The sequence below is a fragment of the Diospyros lotus genome, chromosome 11 (assembly GCF_014633365.1).
Source record: "Diospyros lotus cultivar Yz01 chromosome 11, ASM1463336v1, whole genome shotgun sequence".
NCBI classification, from domain to species: Eukaryota; Viridiplantae; Streptophyta; class Magnoliopsida; order Ericales; family Ebenaceae; genus Diospyros; species Diospyros lotus.
The window spans coordinates 6,711,812-6,730,169 of record NC_068348.1 but is presented as its reverse complement, the minus strand read 5'-3'; the positions used below and the strand labels follow the sequence as shown (position 1 = coordinate 6,730,169).

The following is an 18,358-nucleotide window of genomic DNA, read 5'->3' as shown; positions in this document are numbered from 1 at the left end:
CCACACTAAACTGACAATGAATTGAAACTACTCATGATTAAACCATATAATAAAGGACTTGAAATGCTTTTGAGGCAGTGGTGGAGCCAAGAAAGAATTTTAGTCCGGGTCAAATTATAAAAATTATAATTATCTATAATAATATATATAAAAAATAAAAAATAAAAAAGTCAGCTTGGACCAAGGCCCCAGCTAGCCAAAGCGTGGCTCCGCCACTGTTTTGAGGGGTCCTATCATGCTAGAAGAGGGTGACCACAAAGGGAAAGTGGTTTGACAAACAGCTTGAGGAGAGAAAGTTAGCCTAGCCAAACAATCCCTTAATAAGCCACTGCTTGTTAATCAAAACTCTATCAAGTTTGGACCAAACCGTATTATTAGTCCAAGTGTAGAAACACCCAACGGAAAACGCCAAATCTAAGAGCCTTACACTGAGACAACAATTCAAAAAATCCTTGACCTCATAATTGGTGACAACAAGCCCATTACATTTCTCTTTATACTTTAGAACACTATTGAAATCCCCCAATAACATCCAAGGCCCCTGACTTTGCTCCCCAAAATCCGCAATGCTGCTCCATAGGGATCTCTTGCAAACAATGGAGTGGAAACCATAGACAAAACTGGTATGAAAGGAAAATGAGGATACCTTACATTTCACAGAGCAATGGATAATCTGGGGGGAGATATCGATGGCTTGAAGATCCAAGAATCAAAAAATGACCAGTCGCATGAGTATGGAAGTTATTCACTTCCTACTAGCCTTGAAATTTGTTACGCATAACTCTAGAAAGCTTAGCCTTGTTCAGCTTTGTTTCAAGAACACCCATGATATCAATTTGATTCTGTTTCATGATGCTTCGCACCCCATTCTCCTTCAGGGGCTTATTCAAGCCCCTCACATTCCAACATGAGATCTTCACAGGAGGGGCCTTAAGCTTTATCCCCTTTGCATTATCAATGCTTTCAGGACACGAGGAACCTACCTTAGGATTCTGGCCAGATGATGTTCCTTCCTGCTTATTGACTTTCTTCTCCTTCTTTGATACCACCTGAAACTGGTTGTCGTTGGCTGAAGGAAGAGGATTGAGGATGATCGATGGAGCCCTTAAACTCTGCTTTTCCAATTGACTCGGGTCATTCCCTAGATCCTTTAGATCCTTAGCACCAGAACATGTCCCACTAGCCTGTTATCCATCAGGGAGAACTCCTAGCAAACCCGTTTTCCTTAGCCTCTGATCTAGATTGTTACCTATCCAGCTTCACAAGCTTCTTATTCTTTCTGGAGACCACCTGGAACGAGCCTTCAGTGTCCTTCGGGGGGGGGGCAATTGACCTACGATGGCAATCATAGATTGCTCTTGCATTTGCTCTACTCGGGGATCCAAACTAGAGAAAGCAGAGCTCATGGGCTCTATGGATGCCTCAACAGCAGAAAGGGGATCATTGGAGGTCCTGTTCTCTTGGAGATGGGTTTGAGGGATCTAAGGTTTATTCTTGCATATGTCAAAGAGTATGGCCAAAAACCTTGCATAGAGTACAAAACTTGGGCTCATATTCATAAGTGACCTATTGAAAATGGACCTTACTGATATTTTACTCTTAGTAATAAAATAGTGGTTTTGATAATGACTATATGAAAATCAATCTCTATGGATTATATGAATGAGAAAATAAATTTGTAATATAAAATCAATCTCTATGGATTATATGAATGAGAAAACAAATTTGTAATATATGAATTTTGAAGCAAGGTATGAAATCCTATGGAAGAAATATTGAGTATGGTTGAGTGAGGTTTTGTTTTAAAATATATTTTTGATAATTTCAACTTGCTTTCAAAAGATCAAAATGAGAATTTATTAAGTTTTCAATGTTTTCAAAAGGAAAGTCAACTATGTGGTTTAATGCTGTTGACTATGCCTAAAAATAGTCGACTATGTTATAAGGATAGTCGACTATGCATAAGGATAGTCGACTATACTGATTTGATCTGTCGACTATTTAAGGCATCTGTCGACTATTTTTGTATCTATCGACTATCATATAAGGATAGTCAACTATGGCTTTTCATCTGTCGACTATTTTTGTTCATAAAATTCAAAATTCTCTTCACATTTTTGCAATAGTCGACTGTGCATATGTATCTGTCGACTATGGGATTTTTGTGTTATAAGATAGTCGACTATGTGTTTTTGTCTGTCGACTATGTTTTGTTTTATTTGTAAAAATAGTCAACTATGCATTTTCTTCTGTCGACTATATCTTTTATAAAAAGCTTCTAACAGCTAGTTTTTCAACTCCAACGGTCACAAACGGCTACATTTCTCTTCAATCTCTTGGGAAGCTTATAAATATAAGTCGTGGATGATCAAGAGAAGGCTAATGGATGAGAACGAGTTGATCTAAAGAGTTCAAATCATTTTTACTCGAGCTTATAATATTTGCGCTTTCACTGTTGTATTTTTTTTTCCAAGGCTTCGTTGTTCTATCATTGTAAATTTATTATTAAGCTTTGTTTTCATTGTGAGAGAACTTGTAACTAAGAGTGTTAACTCTTAGCTTCTCTCTTTACATTTGTATCATTCTTATTTTCCTAGCTTTGTGCTAGAAGACTTGCTCGTTGAAGCAAGGGGCTGTTTTCCTAGCTTGTGTAGCTAGAGGGCCTACTTGGTTTAAGTAGGAGGTTGTATTTCCTAGCTTGTGTAGCTAGAGGGCCTACTTGTGTAAGTAGGAGGTTTTAGTGAATTGGTTCAAAATCCTTAGTGGGAGCTAAGGTAGTGGATTAAGCTTGGTTTAAGCCGAACCACTATAAATTCTTTGTGTCATTTATCCTTCCTGCTTTTACATTCATTGAGCTTTATATTTGTCATTTCATATGTTTAATGTTTTAAATCACTAAAACCTCAATTGGGTCAAAAAGATTTCAAGTCCTATCAAGATTTTTAAAATAGCCAATTCACCCCCCTCTTGGTGTGTGCCATAGCACCTCCTGTTCTAACAATTGGTATCAGAGCCTAACTCCTTATTTGAAGGTTTAACAACCTGAGGAGAGATCCATGGCTCTTAAAGAAGGTTATCCTATAAATGTGGCACCATATTTTGATGGCTCGTTTTATGATTTTTGGAGAAAAAGAATCTGTATTTACTTGCAATCCATTGATTTTAATATGTGGTCTATTGTAGATAAAGGATTCGTTTCAAAACCAAAATGCATTTGGAGTGAAGATGATAAAAATCATTTTATTTTAAATATCAAAGCCATGAAAATTTTGCATCAAGGTTTGCATGAAAATATTTATGCAAAAATTTCTAAGTGCACTAATGCCAAAGATATTTTGAATACTCTTGATTCAATTTATCTTACTAAGAAATGTTGTGAGCATGTTGATGAAAATTTACAGGATGAAAATCACTTGAATCATCAACAAAGAGAGGAAGAAAAAAGCTCAAATCCCATCTCGTGCTTCATAACTCAAGAAGAAGAGGAGGTAACCTCTACTTCTACTTATGATTTTGATGATAGTGTTGATATTGAAAATGTCCATGAGTCTAGTTCTTTGAATTCTAAAAATGATAATCATGATACTGTTTCAAAGGAAGAGTTATTGATTGCTTTTAATGATTTATATGTAAATTTCGAAAAGTTATGTTTGAAAAATAAAACTCTTCAAAAGCAATTAGACTTACTATCGAATGAATTGGAAGTTTTAAGATCAAAGAATGAATATTTGATTGCTTCAAATAAAGAATTTTTAAAAGAAAAAGTTTTGAAAGAATTTGAAATGAAATCCTCAAACAGTGCATTAAATGAAAAATCCATTTTAAAAGAAGAGATTTCAAATTCTTATGATCATAACAAAGGTGTTCAAAACTTTTATAGTCAAAGAGCTAATGTCAAAAGCTCATCTTGTCACACCTCTCATGATGCTAAGTGTTTTTACTGTTGCAAGAAAGGCCACATTGCATTTTGTTGTCCTTTTAAAAGGAAATCAACCAGTGGTCCTAAGTTGAAATGGATTCCTAAGGGAACTAAGGTATCTAATGTTTCTTATTTTAATCCTCAAGAATTCAAGCATGTTTTGATACCTAAAAACTCTTATTTTAAGAGGAATGTGCATAAGGAAAAGAAGCAAACAATTTTCATAAAAAGGAAATAAAAATCTTTCGCTTCACATCCTAGCTATTGGTATAATTTTAGAAACAAAGGTTTTATAAGAAATGACCCTCATAAGCTTAAACAAATTTGGGTTCCTAAGGAGGAGCTCCATGCTAACATTGGTGAACCCAAAGTGGTTTGGGCACCAAAAGCTTGTGGATGAGTTATTTTTGCAGGTTGCTTGACATCCAAATGAAACTTAAAGTGAAATCTTTGCGAATGAATCAAGCATGAAAGAAAAGGGGATGAAAAAGAAATTCAACCCCAAAAGAAGCTCATTTTTTTTTCCAACAAAGAGTAAGAGAGATTGTTAAACTCAATCTTGGTGGTATATTTTCTATCCCTAAACTCTCTATGATTATGATGTTTATGATGATTTTGAATCATGTATTGCCTTTATGATTTTACTTAAGAAATTGTATCCAAAATTTCAATCATATTGGTTTCTAAAATTAAGGAAGAGTTATAGTGTTTTGATATATGCATTGATTAAGGGGGAGAATAACATTTGTTGATATGTGCTGAAAAATGTGTTTGTGGTAAATGGCCTTAAACATAACTTGATTAGTGTTACCGATTATGTGATATGAATCATAATGTATGCTTATTGAGTTAATTGGTATTTACTCTTGTGTATTGCTTGAGTAAGAAATTATTCTAATTCTTGCTCTGTATTTAAAAATTAAAGGATCATCTTGCCTTTTCCATACTTCTATATGTAATAATCCTATGTTATAATCCTAAGTTTAGGATATGGTACCTATGGCTTGATCTCTTATAAAAGCATTAAATATATTGAATGTCATACTTTTGGGTACTGTATATTAAAAATGGAATATTTTGCTACTATTTTGTGATTACAAGTATGGCTATGATTATAAAAATTGAACGTATGTTCTTAAAGCTTATCTTTAATGTCTCTTGCATGAAATCTGCCATAACTTGTTTAGATTTATATTTTTGGATGACCACTTATTTTTTTTGTGGTTCATTTCTCAAATTTATAGCTATTGATATTTTTGTGAAAATCGTTGAATTAAGACAGTTACTATTTTTTATGAAAAATGTCTCTATGGCTAAAACCTCCCGTGTGAGTTCAAGGGGGAGTTTTTCAAAGAAAGTCTTTCTATTTGCTTGAAATGATTTATTTCACTCCTATATTGATCATTTAATGTATATGCCTCTTATATGATGAATGGCTATGCATTTGATCTAGTGCTTTGATTGTTTAAATATGAGTGATTATTTTGAAAGATATAGATTGGCTCTGATATGATTATGAGTATGCAATATGGTATGAAATTTTTTTTTGGGTATCTCATGAAAAAGGTTTTTTAGATATATATATATATATATATGACATGTGCTCAAAAATTATGTTTGATATTAATAATGTCATCTTAAGGGGGAGCCTCAGTGTGTTTCAAAAAAAAAGGGGAGTTTTCATCTTTTTTTGATTTTGACAAAAAGAGGGAGATAAAATGAATGAATTGATTTTCATATTTGTTTTTGTCATCATCAAAAAGGGGGAGATTGATATTTTACTCTTAGTAATAAAATAGTGGTTTTGATAATGACTATATGAAAATCAATCTCTATGGATTATATGAATGAGAAAATAAATTTGTAATATAAAATCAATCTCTATGGATTATATGAATGAGAAAACAAATTTGTAATATATGAATTTTGAAGCAAGGTATGAAATCCTATGGAAGAAATATTGAGTATGGTTGAGTGAGGTTTTGTTTCAAAATATATTTTTGATAATCTCAACTTGCTTTCAAAAGATCAAAATGAGGATTTATTAAGTTTTCAATGTTTTCAAAAGGATAGTCAACTATGTGGTTTAATGCTGTTGATTATGCCTAAAAATAGTCGATTATGTTATAACGATAGTCGACTATGCATAAGAATAGTCGACTATGCTGATTTGATCTGCCGACTATTTAAGGCATCCGTCGACTATTTTTGTATCTATCGACTATCATATAAGGATAGTCGACTATGGTTTTTCATCTGTCGACTATTTTTGTTCATAAAATTTAAAATTCTCTTCACATTTTTACAATAGTCGATTGTGCATATATATCTGTCGACTATGGGATTTTTGTGTTATAAGATAATCGACTATGCGTTTTTGTTTGTCGACTATGCTTTGTTTTATTTGTAAAAATAGTCAACTATGCATTTTCTTCTGTCGACTATATCTTTTACAGAAAGCTTCCAACGGCTAGTTTTTCAACTCCAACGGTCACAAACGGCTACATTTCTCTTCAATCTCTTGGGAAGCTTATAAATACAAGTCGTGGATGATCAAGAGAAGGCTAATGGATGGGAACGAGTTGATCTAAAGAGTTCAAATCATTTTTACTCGAGCTTATAATATTTGCGCTTTCACTGTTGTATTTTTTTTTCCAAGGCTTCGTTGTTCTATCATTATGAATTTATTATTAAGCCTTGTTTTCATTATGAGAGAACTTGTAACTAAGAGTGTTAACTCTTAACTTCTCTCTTTACATTTGTATCATTCTTATTTTCTTAACTTTGTGCTAGAGGACTTGCTCGTTGAAGCAAGGGGCTATTTTCCTAACTTGTGTAGCTAGAGGGCCTACTTGGTTTAAGTAGGAGGTTGTATTTCCTAACTTGTGTAGCTAGAAGGCCTACTTGTGTAAGTAGAAGGTTTTAGTGAATTGGTTCAAAATCCTTAGTGGGAGGTAAGGTAGTGGATTAAGCTTGGTTTAAACCGAACCACTATAAATTATTTGTGTCATTTCCTTCTTGCTTTTACATTCATTGAGCTTTATATTTGTCATTTCATATGTTTAATATTTTAAATCACTAAAATCTCAATTGGGTCAAAAAGATTTCAAGTTCTATCAAGATTTTTAAAATAGCCAATTTACCCCCCTCTTGGTGTGTGCCATAGCACCTCCTGTTATAACACTTACCTGTGGGCAAAGTCATGCGAGCATAAGACGCTCGTTCCTTCGTGGTTGTGAGTCTGTTAGTAGAAATGGGCTTATCGATCCTTGAAGCAATTCCCCCAAAATCACCATGTTCCAACAATCAAGGGGTAACCGGGGAAGTTAACCCAAACTGGCATCCAACAATCCGACATATCATCAAATTCAAAATAGGTAGGCATCACTTTAAGCAATAAGGGTTGGCCAAACATGAAGTAAGGCCCTCCCATTAGCACCTGGTCACGCGCTTTTGCATGCTCAAATTTAAAAATCAGCTTGCCACTGGCATGGGCAAAGTAGGTGTATCGGACATCCTAAGAATCACATAACCAGAGTAGGGCCGATTTGCCTGAGAATTTCCTCGCAAAATACCCAACAAGGCAGAACCCCCAAGCTTTCTCAACATCATCAACCTCATGAGCTCCGATAACTAGCTCGTCTTGTTGGGCCTTGCCTTTTTTTTTTTTCTTTTATTATTTATTTATTTAATTATTTATTATATATTTATGATTATTATTTATTATTTATGATTATTATTATTAATTTTAACCTTGGCTTTTAATTATTGGCCTTTTAAAAAAGGTGCTTGACGGACACTTGTCTAGCCACAGACACGTTTCTCAAGGATCATTCTAGGGACTTATCTAGGGAAATTGTCCTAGGGCTATCCTACAATAGTTGGAGGATCCACCAAGGGATTAAACCTCATTTTTTTTTCTTTTTTATTTTTGCGCATAGAAAATGTCAGTTTAGATAAGTTTACCATTGAGAATTATTTGGACAACCTCAGAAGTGAAAGAGACCTAAAGAAAGCATGACTATAAGGCTGTTTGGTTTACCCTTTTTAAAATTAACTTATAAGTTGTTTAACTTTTAAGTTGTGTAAAACTTAAAAATTAAGTAGCATTTAAACTGATAACGTGGATAAATTACATCAAATATCACTAAACTTTAGCGTGTTTTTTATTTTGATCACTAAACTTTAATTATTTTCAATGTGATCACAAAAGTTTAAAAAATTTTACAATGTAGTCACATATAAGATTTTTCAGTTACTTTATAGCTGGAGTGGGTGACGTGGTGCTGATGTGACAAATAATAAAAATATTATGCAATAATATTTTAATATAATATTATTATATATTGACACGTGGCAAGTTCTGATTGGTTGTTATTGTACAATAATTTTTATTATTTATCACATTAGGCAGAAAATCTTACATGTAACCATATTGCAAAACTTTTTAAACTTCTGTGATCATATTGAAAAAAATTAAAGTTTAGTGACCAAAATGAAAAACACACTAAAATTTAGTGATCTTTGGTGTGATTTACCCCTGATAACGTGTTTGGATAAATGTACTTTAAATTGTCATTTATATAGTTATGAGTTTGGTTTAAAAAATATGAAAAATTACCAAAATTTGACAAAAAAAACTAAAATAGACATGTTGCTAAATAATATAAATAAAATGCATATAAATATTAATTTTTAATAAAAATAAAATTATAAATTGATTTCTAACTGATAAAATTTTACCATTAGATGTTGATAAATTATATATAATTATTAAAATATATATATGTTAAATATAGTGATAATTAAATATATATATATATATATTCACACACACAACGATGGGGGAGCACGTCAGCGATGGTGGAAAAGGCAAGGAATGATGAAGGCACTAGCGATGGACGACAACGACAGACATGGAAGAGGCAGTGGCCTCTGGGATGGGTCTAGAGACGATGGCCAATTTGGATAGGGATGGGGTTGGAAGCGATGGGCAAAAGCCGCCATGGAAGAGATAGAGGCACAAATGGCTACGAAGAAGCTAGGGATGGGTTTGGAGAAAGAGAAGACAGAGAGATGAGAAGGGATAAAAGTGTGTAAATATGTTGAATGTTTGAGGGTAAATTTATCATTTGCTTGGTCAACACAATAAGCTACAAAAAGTTTATTTAGAACAGTGAGGGGAGCTTTTTGAATAAGTTGCTAAAATAACTTAAAAGTTCTATAGCGTTTAAACTCTTAAATTTTAACAAATGCATAACAAAATAAGCCACATTGCTTATAAATTAAAAGAATAGCTTATAAGTGGTCAAATTCAAACATTCGTTTTCAAAAGCAACTTATAAGTTGTGTAAAGTTTAAAATATGGGTAAGATTTAAGTTAAAAACGTATTTAAATAAATGTGCTTTAATCTGTCAGTTACATAGTTATGTTTGATTTGAAAAAGTTGATAAATTGTTAGAATTTGACAAAAATGACTAAGATGAACATGTTACTGAATAATACAAATAAAATTTATAAAATATTAATTTTTAATAAAAATAAATTATAAATTGATGTCCAATTCATAAAATTGTTACCACTACATGTTAATAAATTATACATAATTATTAAAAAATATATTAATATAATACTTTATGTTTAAATTTAGGTTTAATTCATAAAAATGTTAAATATATTAATACAATAGATATTAAAATATATTTGTATAACATTATATATTATATGTTATATATACATAGTGAAGAAAAGAGGTGGCGATGGATGACGACCGACGCAATGAAGAAAGAGATAGGTGATGACGATGGGTAACGGAAGGCGACGGCGACGAGGCAATGACTGATCTGTTGGAGGCGATGATCAATCTACTAGAGGCGGCATTGTTGTAATGTCGACAATGGATGAGGTAGATAAGAAGATAGGAAATGGATAAAATAATGTAAATATGTGGAAAGTATGAAGGTAAATTAATAATTTGATTGATCAACGCAATAAGCTCTTAGGAGCTTATTTGAAAAAGTTGAGGGGGGGGAGTTATTTCAATAAGCTGTTAAATTAACTTATAAATTCAATAACATTTAATCTCTTAAATTTTAATAAATACATAATAAAATAAATTATGCAGCCTATAAATTAATTCAATAATTTGTAAGTGATCAAACGCGTAAGTCAAACACCTCTATATCTAGGATTGGGTGGTGATTTGTTCTAAACCACTCATTAAAATATAAAATTAATAAGTTTAAAAATTTGGTATGGAATTGTTAAAATAGGGAAAAATTGATAGGTGACTTGTTAATAATTATATTTTGATAAAAGATTAAAATTTTAGTGCAAAATTAGGAATATAGTTAAATTTTGATATAGACCGGGGAGAGCGGCATTAGGGTTTTAGAGATCGACAGGGACAGAGGGATATGCTAACAGTGGGAAAGTGGGGGCTGCTGAACCAGAAGCCACTATTCTTCACTTTCCAAAGGCAGAGGCTCCCTGCTCTCTCCTTCCTCATGGCCAGCCCTAGGGTTTCATCTTCCTCGGCTGGCTCCCCCGCCGCCGCCTCACCCCCCAAGCTCGTCGGAACTCACAACGGTAGCTTCCACTGCGACGAGGCCCTAGCCTGCTTCATGCTCCGCCTCACCGCCGCCTTCTCCGCCGCCCAAATCATTCGAACTCGTGACCCCAAGGTTCGTCGTCCATTCTCGCTTCCAACTGCAAATCCTTCCACTTGGTTAAGAATCGATTTCTTTTGCTTAAATGTCTCAGGTTCTTGAAACTCTTGATGCGGTGGTTGATGTTGGGGGAGTGTATGATCCTAGCCGAGACCGCTACGACCATCACCAGAAGGGCTTCAATGAGGCCTTTGGACATGGTTTCACTACTAAGCTCAGCAGTGCAGGTCTTATTTACAAGGTGGAATAAAATAAAATAAAAAATGTGTTTTCTCAATTTTACCCATTTTTGTGGTGTTAGCTTTTGATGCAGTTTTATTTGTATTTTCGTTCTGTAGCATTATGGGAGGGAGATAATTGCAAAGGAGCTTCAGCTAGATGAGGGGCATCCCAACGTGCACAGGCTATTTTTATCTATTTATAGGAGTTTTATGGAGGTAACCGAAATTTTCCATGTTTGTTGTGCTTTTTTTCCAATTGTTTGGAAAACTTTCCTTCCAAATTGAACTTTGCAAGGAGTGAAAACAAATAAAGAAAAAGGTAAATGCACTTCTCATGCTGGTGTTTCTAGCATGTAGAGTCCTTGTTTGGTGTTTCTAGCATGTAGAGTCCTTGTTTGATCCAGTTTTTTTGTCCATGTTTACACATGTGTAATTTTCCTGGGCACTGCTTTTATTGATTAAATGTTCAGGTGATCCCGAATTTTATTTGTCCTTTCCATTTTCTTTTAATAGTAAAATCAATTTTGTGTTTGAAGGAGGAGAGGTTATTATAATCAATAATAGTATAAATCAATTTTATGTTATTAGAAAGCTGATTTTTCTACCAATATCTTTGAGAGAGATAAGAAGAGACAATAATTCATTTCATGTTTGAAGGCAGAGAGGTGTAGTACTTACCAATCCAATGTGTTTTTTCCTTTTCTTGTTGGGATTAAGTCTTGGATATATACAGAATAAAAAGGACATTAATTTGGTTAGTGCCTTCCAGTTTTGTGAAAACCATTAGAATCACATGGAATTGATTTATGCTGTTGAAAGCCAAGAGGATGCCAGATGGTTGTGGCTTAAGATTGGTGGAGGATAAAAGGTGTTGGGAGGGGGAGCTTGAAAGAAATTGTTAAGGTCATTGCATTGAGAGCTGGGTGATTCTTTTTTCCTGGGGAACTAGATTTTTTTTTTTATCTAAGTTTGGGAACAAAAATTCCATTTAAAGATAAATCAAAGTTTTATCAATTGGTAATTACGCCAGTTCTGCTGTATGATATGAAATGACGGTAGTAAATTATTAATATGTAGAGAACATGTGTAATTGTGATAAGTATATTATGATATATTTGTGACCATACAAGAAAAGATAGAATTGGAAATGAGATAATCTACAATTAGGTTGGTGTTGCCTATTGAAGATAATGATGTGGGAGATACATTTATGAGGAGAGTGAATGAGATGGGAGAAGTTTATAATGAATGGGGTAGATGAAAATGTTAGGACACTGATGATTGAAAGGAACTACAAGGCTGGAAATTAACAAAATGAAAAGAAAATAGACTTTCGAGAGGTCTGCACTCTCCCTCTATATTCAGCAGAAATTTTTTTCTCCCTTCTACTCTATTTGCTTCTCTATTTAAAGGAATCTGTTGCCCTCACATGCCTCCCCCTCTTTGCTCTTCCCATACTACCCCTTAACTGAATCTTTTGGCTGCACATACACCACTTGCCTTCTCCCATTTCAATATCCCTATCTGCCCTTATTTCTTAGGTCTTTGGTAGGGGAATGTTATGGGCTGCCTATCAATACTCCCCCCACGGAACTCACCTTGTCCTCAAGGTGAAGAACAAGGAACTGTTGTAGGGTTCCCAAGTGGTTCAGGACCAACTTGTGTTGTCTCCATGATTTGCGTTAGACTCGATGGCTATAACACCCTAATCTCTGCCCTAATTTCTGGCTTCAACCCGTTAACAAAGAGGCCCTCCAATATGGCCTCTGAAGCTTCGTCCACCGGGGCCGCCAAAGTCTCAATGAGGAGGCGGTATTCCCACACAGATTCATCCTGCCTGACCGAAATCGTCTACGTAGATGGATCTTCAACTCTTCCCAGCTCCTGACTCTATGTCGCCTTTGTTCCCATTGAAACTAGGCCAGTGCAGACCCCTCGAAACAGAGAGTCGCCGAGTCTAATTTCTTAGCCTCCGTCAACTGATTAACGTTGTAGTATCTGTTGGCCCTGAAAACCCACCTGTCAGGGTCGCCCCCTTCGAAGATCGGCATCTCCAGTCGCCGACTTCTATCATCTTGCCTCTAGGGAGCTTCGTCCTTCGTTTCGACCTCGCGGCTACGTTCCCCCTGCGCTGGCGAGCCACCCATGGTAAGGGACGGGTTCGCCAGTACGTCCTCCTCTCCTCGTTTCCCTTTTGCTCCCTCTCCTCTCTCCCCACTTCTTCGCCAACAAGTTAAATTGTTCAAGCACTGTCGCTAAACTCTTCTCAATTCCTTCCATCCTCTGAAACTCAATCTTAAGCGAGTCCATTCCCGCTTGCAGACCATCCATCCTTCTTTCTATTTGCTGCTGGTAAGTCTCCAACTTCTGCTCTAGCTTGCCCACTCTCTCCGATACAAACCCCCCATCGATCACGCTCTGATACCAAATGTTAGGACTCTGATGATTGAAAGGAACGACAAGGCTGAAAATTAACAAAATGAAAAGAAAGTGGACTTTTGAGAGGTTCACTCTCTCCCTCTTCCCATTCTACTCCTTAACTGAATTCGTTGGCTGCACATGCACCACTTGCCTTCTCCCATTTCAATATCCTTATTCTGCCCTTATTTCTTAGGTCTTTGGTAGGGGAATATTATGGGCTGCCTATCAGAAAACTAAAAGAAAATTGAGAGGCACTTAGATGCCAAATTTAATGTAATGTAATGGCCGTACAATGATATAATCATATGAATAAAGATGATTGGTGTGCTAGAATTCAAATATCAGAATTCACCTAGTGGGATAAAGGCTTCTTCTTCTTGTTTTAAGATTGGGGAATAGAACGTCTTCAATCATACTGATGGTAGAGGTTTGGAATGTCATGCTTTGACAATGTGGATGTGAGTCCAAGAGCAGTTACTTTATGCAAATTTTGTCAAATGTTACCTTTACCTCATGTGGCGTTCAGCCAAATGTTATGATTAACAGGGACACTGACACTGGGTAATGGCCAGTTGAACATCATACATACTGTAGAAAACCTTTACTTTTTAGTTAAAGTTCAATGGAACATATACTATTAATGATTTATCATGGCAAAGGAAGACGATTTCATATGCTCTCATTTGCTTGTGATGGCTTACCCATATGGAGTATTCTCATTTGGTTAAGTTGTCATCCATTCATTCAGAGAGATTTTGTGCTGTTATAAATTGATGGCATGATTTCAAATTCTTGTTTGCTTGTTGCAGGCTATTGATGCTATCGATAATGGAATTAATCAATTTGACATAGACCAGCCTCCAAGATATGTGAATAATACACATTTGTCTGCAAGAGTTGGAAGATTGAATTTGGACTGGATGGATCCTGATCAGTCACCTGAGAAGGAGAATGAAGCCTTTCAACGGGCAATGGCTTTAGTGGGCAGTGAGTTTTTGGATGTGAGATTTTCTTTAAATCACTTCACATTCCTTTTTTCCAGTTAAAACACTTCTTCAAGGTTCTGTGTAACCTCAACTGTAATTTTGTAGGGTTTGAAAGAGTTGTTTATGAGTAAACACTTCACATATATCGTTCACGACTTTTCTAACAATTGTTCTTTGTTCTTTAGAGTGTTAGGTATCATGTAAAGTCATGGCTGCCAGCAAGGTCGATTGTCAATGAGTGTCTTGCAGCAAGAAAAGAAATTGATCTCAGTGGAGAAATTGTAGTCTTGAATATATTTTGCCCTGTAAGTAGTCACCAGAGTTACACCCATAGACTGCAATTTTTTTATTTTGTGCATACTTGACTAGCTTCATGTCAGCTACTTAATATTAGTTTACTTGTTTTTGTTTTCTTCCTTTAAATTGAACTGACGGTCTTTACTCAAGAAGTGAGTTCCCATGGTCTGTGCTAAATATTATTCCATGTTTTTCTTGGGGAATGGCTACTCAATAGTGAAAATCTCAAGTCATTGTTATAAACAAGAAGTTGCCAACAAAGAAGTGTGCTAGTTAGTTAGTGGATGGTTGTTTGGAATGTCCCAAACCAGGAGTTATCAAAACATTTGGAGCTTTTGAATTGAAGATTTGGAATAGTTGGTGCTCTTTTTTTTTGTAAGTTTGACTTTGTTGTAAATTGTTCACTACTGACGCCCTTCAAGTACAACTCTTTTACATACAACTAAAACACATTACTTTGGAAAGTGATGGTACATAATCCTATGCACGTACAATTTGCCAGTGTGGAAGATTCTTATTTATGTTTTATCTGCCTGACAGTGGAAGCTTCACCTATTTGAGCTTGAGGAGGAGATGAAGATTGACCCACCCATTAAATATGTGCTCTACCAGGTATTTTAAGTCTTCTGGGTGAAATGGCTTTTGCTATGATTTAGTTTTATGGTACTTTGTTTATCTATTTAATTTCTTCTTGTTTAAACCAGTCCATATTTGCAACTTGCAAACATGATAAAAGAAATTACTTTTTCTTCCATAAACGTCAAACATGAGTATTCTGTGGAGTGCAGATATTAGACCACATTGTGGGTATGTATCACTACTGGGCTTGCTCTGTTCAATCTGGCAAGGAAGAAATGAGGGCGACTCTAAGTAGTAACAGTAAGGTTATTTCTCTGTGATGGGAGGGTCATGGTTTTGAGTTGTAGAAAGTTGCAATAATCTTTTTGTTTGTAAGAGAAATGTTGCACACAAAAATGGCCCTCACAAGTAGGGAGCCTCTTGAACTGGGGAGGCCCTTTTGGAAGGGAAGAAAATATCAGCCTTTTGAGTCAAGGTACTGTAACGTGTACTATACTTTCTCTAAGATGTGGTAACGGTGCATTCTGGGGCTCCGTATATCACAACGTTGGGAGAGACTAGTCTTTCCTTATTATCCGTGTAACTTTCAAATTAGGGTGTTTCTTTCCTTTTGTCCCTTGGCCAAATCTGTCTTTGCTTTGCGCCATCTTGTAGAATGAAATTTCTAAGAACCTTTCTCCATGAAATCTGCAGGATGACCGGAGCAAACAGTGGCGGGTGCAGGCAGTGGCAGTATCTCCCGATAAATTTGAGAGTCGCAAGGCTCTCCCATCTCCCTGGCGAGGGTTGAGAGACGAGGAACTGTCAAAGGAGGCTGGAATTCCAGGTTGTGTATTTGTGCACATGAGCGGGTTCATTGGCGGGAACCAGAGCTACGAGGGTGCACTAGACATGGCCAGAGCTGCTCTAAAGCTGTAAGCAGACCTTACAGAGTCTCAGGATACTTGCTGGCAAAGTTAAAGCGGCCAAGCCATTGCCATTTGCCACCCTCCCTCCCAATTCTTCATGCGAAAGGCACTGACACTGCCATTTCGCAATCTCATGCTTGCTACGATCCTGTCATGCTCCGGGAAAGTGAAAATTTACTCTTTAGTAGGACCAGTATGTCATTTGATTTTGGAATTGCAGTGATTTATTTTGTGTGTTTAGGATTAGAGCTCCCTCTTCATTGCCCGGTGCATTAGCTCCCTCCTTTCAATATTTATTAAGATAGTGTTTGTTAATTCAGATATAGGTTAAAAAAAAAAAAAAAGTAAGATATAAAAAATATTTTAGATTTTTGTTTTTTTTAATGTGTTAAATTTATTTGATGTTTCAATAAGTCACGTAATTTTTTTATTTAAATTTGTTTAGATATGCTTATCTTTTCTATTTTTAAGATAAGTATATCTTGGCCTTAAAAAATTACTCGTGTCATTTAGTGTATTTTAAAAAATTCAATACATAATCTGATAAAAATTTTAAAATATTTTTTAATTTTATCTTGATTATTTATATTTTAATTTTAATAAAATCTTACTAAATATGTTACCTAAGAATAAACCTTTTTGCTTCAATGCATTAATTAATGTTTTCTTTCCTTGACGGAAGGCCCTGTCTGTCCGCTCATAGCTTTGTGCCCATCATTAACAGTTTATATTATTATTTATGTTTATGTATAATAATGATTATAATTAATGTTTAAAAATATTAAACATTAATAATTAAAATATAAAAGGAAAAAAATAAAGAGAGGGTTGAGGGTTAATAATTAGGCAAGGTTGGGATTAAGATATGTTTATGTTAAATAAATAGATATATAATAATTAAAATTATAATATAAAAGTTATAAATAAATTAAAATGTTATTTATTTTTTAAATTAAAAATAAAATAAATTCATAAAGATAATTTTGTCAAAGGCCATAGAAATTGGAAGCCACAATATATATATATATATTTATACTAGAAAGTTTAATTTAAAAATTAAATATTAAATTTATTATTTTAAATAATTCTAACAGAATTGATAATTATAATTTTTTTTAATATTTAATTTTTTATCAAAATTTAAGTTTAATTAATTATTCGTTGTTTAATATACTAATGGAGAACATTCTTAATTTAATGTACCGTCATTTAATGTGTTAAAGAATAATTAACGCATTAAATATGTCATTTGGCAAAATACTTATAAAATTAATTATTTATTATATTATATTTATTTATAAATAAATATTATAAAATTTATAATATATTCATCAAAGACGTTCATTATTTTCTATTTATTATATTATAAATATAAATTAAAATTCTTAAATGTGAGTAAGAATAAATTTTTAATAATAACAAATTTTTAAAAATATGAATTTTGATTTTTTCCATAGTCTTAAAAATGTGATACCCTAAATATTAATTAACATTCAAAAAACCAAGCATTTGACAACCTTAAATATCTTTTTATGAATTTGTTAAGATATCACATTTTCAAGACTATAATATAATTATTAAAGTAAAATTAATAATTAATTAATCACTACCTTTGATTTAATGCAAGTTTTTTAAGAAAAAAAATTATCATTGATTGACACTTGGCAAAATACTTTGCCTGACTATCATATTTTAATATTATATATATATAGAATAAAGATATAAAGATAAAATTTTAAATAAATGAATAATTTTATATGACTTAATTAATAGTTCAAGTTGTCTATTAATATTTCTCAAAAACTCATACAAATTTAATATAAATTTTAGAAGTAAAAACAGTTTGGCAGATTTTTGGAGCGAAAAAAAAAATTACAAACTATTTTACTTTAATATAATATATTATATATTATTATATTATACAAACTATTTGATGTTTCATCGCTAAAATGTTGATTTTTTGTAGTGTGATCACCCTCATCAATCCAATTGATCCTGTTAGTATAAAATTTTGAAATTCAATTTCAAATAGTTCTGGGTTTATGTAATGTGTGCACCCTTTTTGGACCAATGGCATCTCATGTCACATTTTTTTCCGGTATAAGCCTATCCAATATAATCTAATTACATCTAGACGAACACCTAAGAAATTGGACAACCGGCAACGCGAAAGCATGAAACGATCCACAATTATTCCCTTATGGTGCTAGATCAATCCACCGTCTCAAAGACAATTAATTACTCCTACTGGAACAATAGATAAATCAAACATCATGACAAACATTCGTTCTAAGATGGTTTTACAAGTTTAGTCGAATAACTCCAAAAATGGTCGATCGAAGATCTGGGTCTTGGGTT

General features: G+C 33.9%; 1 protein-coding gene across 1 annotated transcript; it reads left to right on the top strand.

Moving 5' to 3' along the window:
- Positions 1-10,295: 10,295 nt before the first annotated feature.
- On the top strand, positions 10,296-16,377 carry LOC127813759 (uncharacterized). The gene is made up of 7 exons (XM_052354897.1): positions 10,296-10,603; positions 10,683-10,829; positions 10,927-11,025; positions 14,040-14,231; positions 14,402-14,521; positions 15,054-15,125; positions 15,786-16,377. The coding sequence occupies exons 1-7, from the start codon at positions 10,337-10,339 to the stop codon at positions 16,008-16,010; spliced, it is 1,122 nt and encodes a 373-aa protein (XP_052210857.1). The 5' UTR covers positions 10,296-10,336; the 3' UTR covers positions 16,011-16,377.
- The last annotated feature ends 1,981 nt before the right edge of the window (positions 16,378-18,358 follow it).